This window comes from Scylla paramamosain, unplaced genomic scaffold (genome assembly GCF_035594125.1).
Source record: "Scylla paramamosain isolate STU-SP2022 unplaced genomic scaffold, ASM3559412v1 Contig2, whole genome shotgun sequence".
Classification (NCBI taxonomy): Eukaryota; Metazoa; Arthropoda; class Malacostraca; order Decapoda; family Portunidae; genus Scylla; species Scylla paramamosain.
Genome location: NW_026973667.1, coordinates 3,665,001 through 3,667,500, shown reverse-complemented (window position 1 = coordinate 3,667,500; position 2,500 = coordinate 3,665,001). Strand labels below are relative to the sequence as shown.

Sequence of the window (2,500 nt, the reverse complement as noted above, 5' to 3'; positions counted from 1 at the left end):
TCTCTCTCTCTCTCTCTCTCTCTCTCTCTCTCTCTCTCTCTCTCTCTCTCTCTCTCTCTCTCTCTCTCTCTCTCTCTCTCTCTCAACTGTATTGTTTCTCTTTAAATCTTCCTCCTCCTCCTCTTCTTCCTCCTCCTCCTCCTCCTCCTCCTCCTCCTCCTCCTCCTCCTCCTCCTCCTCCTCCTCCTCCTCCTCCTCCTCCTCCTCCTCCTCCTCCTCCTCCTCCTCCTCCTCCTCCTCCTCCTCCTCCTCCTCCTCTATCCTTACTTTTAAACATCTATCAATTGATCTATCCCAATCTTACCTGCTACCTATCTATCTATCTATCTATCTATGTTACCTAACCTAACCTTACCTCCCCAGGGCACAGCAGAGGGGGGAGGGGCTGGAAGGGGTGGAGGAGGCAGCATTTTCAGCACTGAGTCGTCTGCTGCTGCGTCTCCCGGAGCAGGACAACATTGCTATCTTCTCCTCCCTCGTCACCTGGGCCGCCCCAAACACACCTCAACGCCTCCTGGTCTTCTACAGGTGTGTGTGTGTGTGTGTGTGTGTGTGTGTGTGTGTGTGTGTGTGTGTGTGTGTTTTCTGATTGTTATTGTTGTTTTTTTATCTTTATTTGTTTATTTATTTATTTTTCATTAGTGTGTGTGTGTGTGTGTGTGTGTGTGTGTGTGTGTGTGTGTGTGTGTGTGTGTGTGTGTGTTTTCTGATTGTTATTTTTGTTTTTTTATCTTTATTTGTTTATTTATTTATTTATTTTTCATTAGGGTGTGTGTGTGTGTGTGTGTGTGTGTGTGTGTGTGTGTGTGTGTGTGTGTGTGTGTGTGTGTGTGTGTGTGTGTGTTTTCTGATTGTTATTGTTGTTTTTTTATCTTTATCTGTTTATTTATTTATTTTTCATTAGGGTGTGTGTGTGTGTGTGTGTGTGTGTGTGTGTGTGTGTGTGTGTGTGTGTGTGTGTGTGTGTGTGTGTTTTCTGATTGTTATTGTTGTTTTTTTATCTTTATCTGTTTATTTATTTATTTTTCATTAGTGTGTGTGTGTGTGTGTGTGTGTGTGTGTGTGTGTGTGTGTGTGTGTGTGTGTGTGTGTGTGTGTGTGTGTGTGTGTTTATCTTTGTAATTTAACCTAATCTGTCAATCTAACTATAAATTTTGTCTCTATGTATCTAACCTAACTTAACTTGACCTAACTTGACCTGACCTGACCTGACCTTCCCCCACAGGTTCTCAGCACATCTGGCCAGCACCTACAAAGTGTTGTTCCTGGCGGCCCACCTTGCTGAACTGCTGCTGACCCCCGCTGCTGACCTCCTCACGACCCTCAACGACACCCCACACGTACGCACACACACACACACAAAAAAAAAATAAAGAAATAAAAAATAAAAATAAACAAATAAAAAAGTTACTGAAACACACACGCACACACACACACACACACACACTAATACGCACATATCCCCACAGGTGTTTGGCAAGGACCAGGATGCACAGACGCTCACATGTACGCTTCTGAAGGCCGTCCTGGAAACGCTCACGAAGATCTGCGCACATGACACCATCGGATTTGTTACCCATGAGCGTTTTCACCTCCTGTGTGCGCCTCTTGCTGACCTGGTGTGTATGTTTATCTGTGTGTGTGTGTGTGTGTGTGTGTGTTTTCAGTGACTTTATTTTTTTTATTTATTTATTTTTTTTTTGTGTTTGCTCGTTAAATTCTCTTCTTCTTCTTCTTGTTCTTGTTCTTCTTGTTCTTGTTCTTCTTGTTCTTGTTCTTGTTCTTCTTCTCTTTTCTTCTTCTTCTTCTTCTTCTTCTTCTTCTTCTTCTTCTTCTTCTTCTTCTTCTTCTTCTTCTTCTTCTTCTTCTTCTTCTTCTTCTTCATTTTCTCATTTTTCTTTGTTTTTTTCTTTTCCTCTCTCTCTCTCTCTCTCTCTCTCTCTCTCTCTCTCTCTCTCTCTCTCTCTCTCTCTCTCTCTCTCTCTCTCTCTCTCTCTCTCTCTCTCTCTCTCTCTCTCTCTCTCTCTCTCTCTCTCTCTCTCTCTCTCTCTCTCTCTCTCTCTCTCTCTCTCTCTCCCTTCCACTTTCCCACCCCCCATCACCTCTTCCCCCTCACCCCCTCACCTCCTCCTACAGGTTGGTAACGAGGTTGGGGGCACAGAAGCCTACCATGAGAGGGTTCAGAGTCACCTGTCGCCCTGCCTGACACACCTGGCACTGGCTGGCGGGGATGACACCCTTTGGAGGAAGCTGACTGAACGGATCTTGCTGTACCTGAAGGAGGACTCGACCAGGCCACAGGTGAGGAGGAGGAGGAGGAGGAGGAGGAGGAGGAGGAGGAGGAGGAGGAGGAGGAATAGAGAGGATGATAGGAATTGGTAGATAGAAGGGGTAGGTTATACAGAGAGAGAGAGAGAGAGAGAGAGAGAGAGAGAGAGAGAGAGAGAGAGAGAGAGAGAGATGTAAGGAAGAAAAGAGATAAACATTCAATAAAGAGGAA

At 45.0% G+C, this 2,500-nt stretch overlaps 1 protein-coding gene across 1 annotated transcript in view; it reads left to right on the top strand.

The window, feature by feature from the left end:
- Positions 1 to 2,500, top strand: part of LOC135095872 (HEAT repeat-containing protein 1-like) — a 25,385-nt gene that overhangs the window by 22,441 nt on the left and 444 nt on the right. The window contains exons 31-34 of the mRNA XM_063997017.1: positions 364 to 528; positions 1,226 to 1,340; positions 1,470 to 1,619; positions 2,137 to 2,301. Of these exons, the coding sequence (XP_063853087.1) occupies positions 364 to 528; positions 1,226 to 1,285 (225 nt within the window). The 3' untranslated portion in view covers positions 1,286 to 1,340; positions 1,470 to 1,619; positions 2,137 to 2,301. The remainder of the gene's footprint in view (positions 1 to 363; positions 529 to 1,225; positions 1,341 to 1,469; positions 1,620 to 2,136; positions 2,302 to 2,500) is intronic.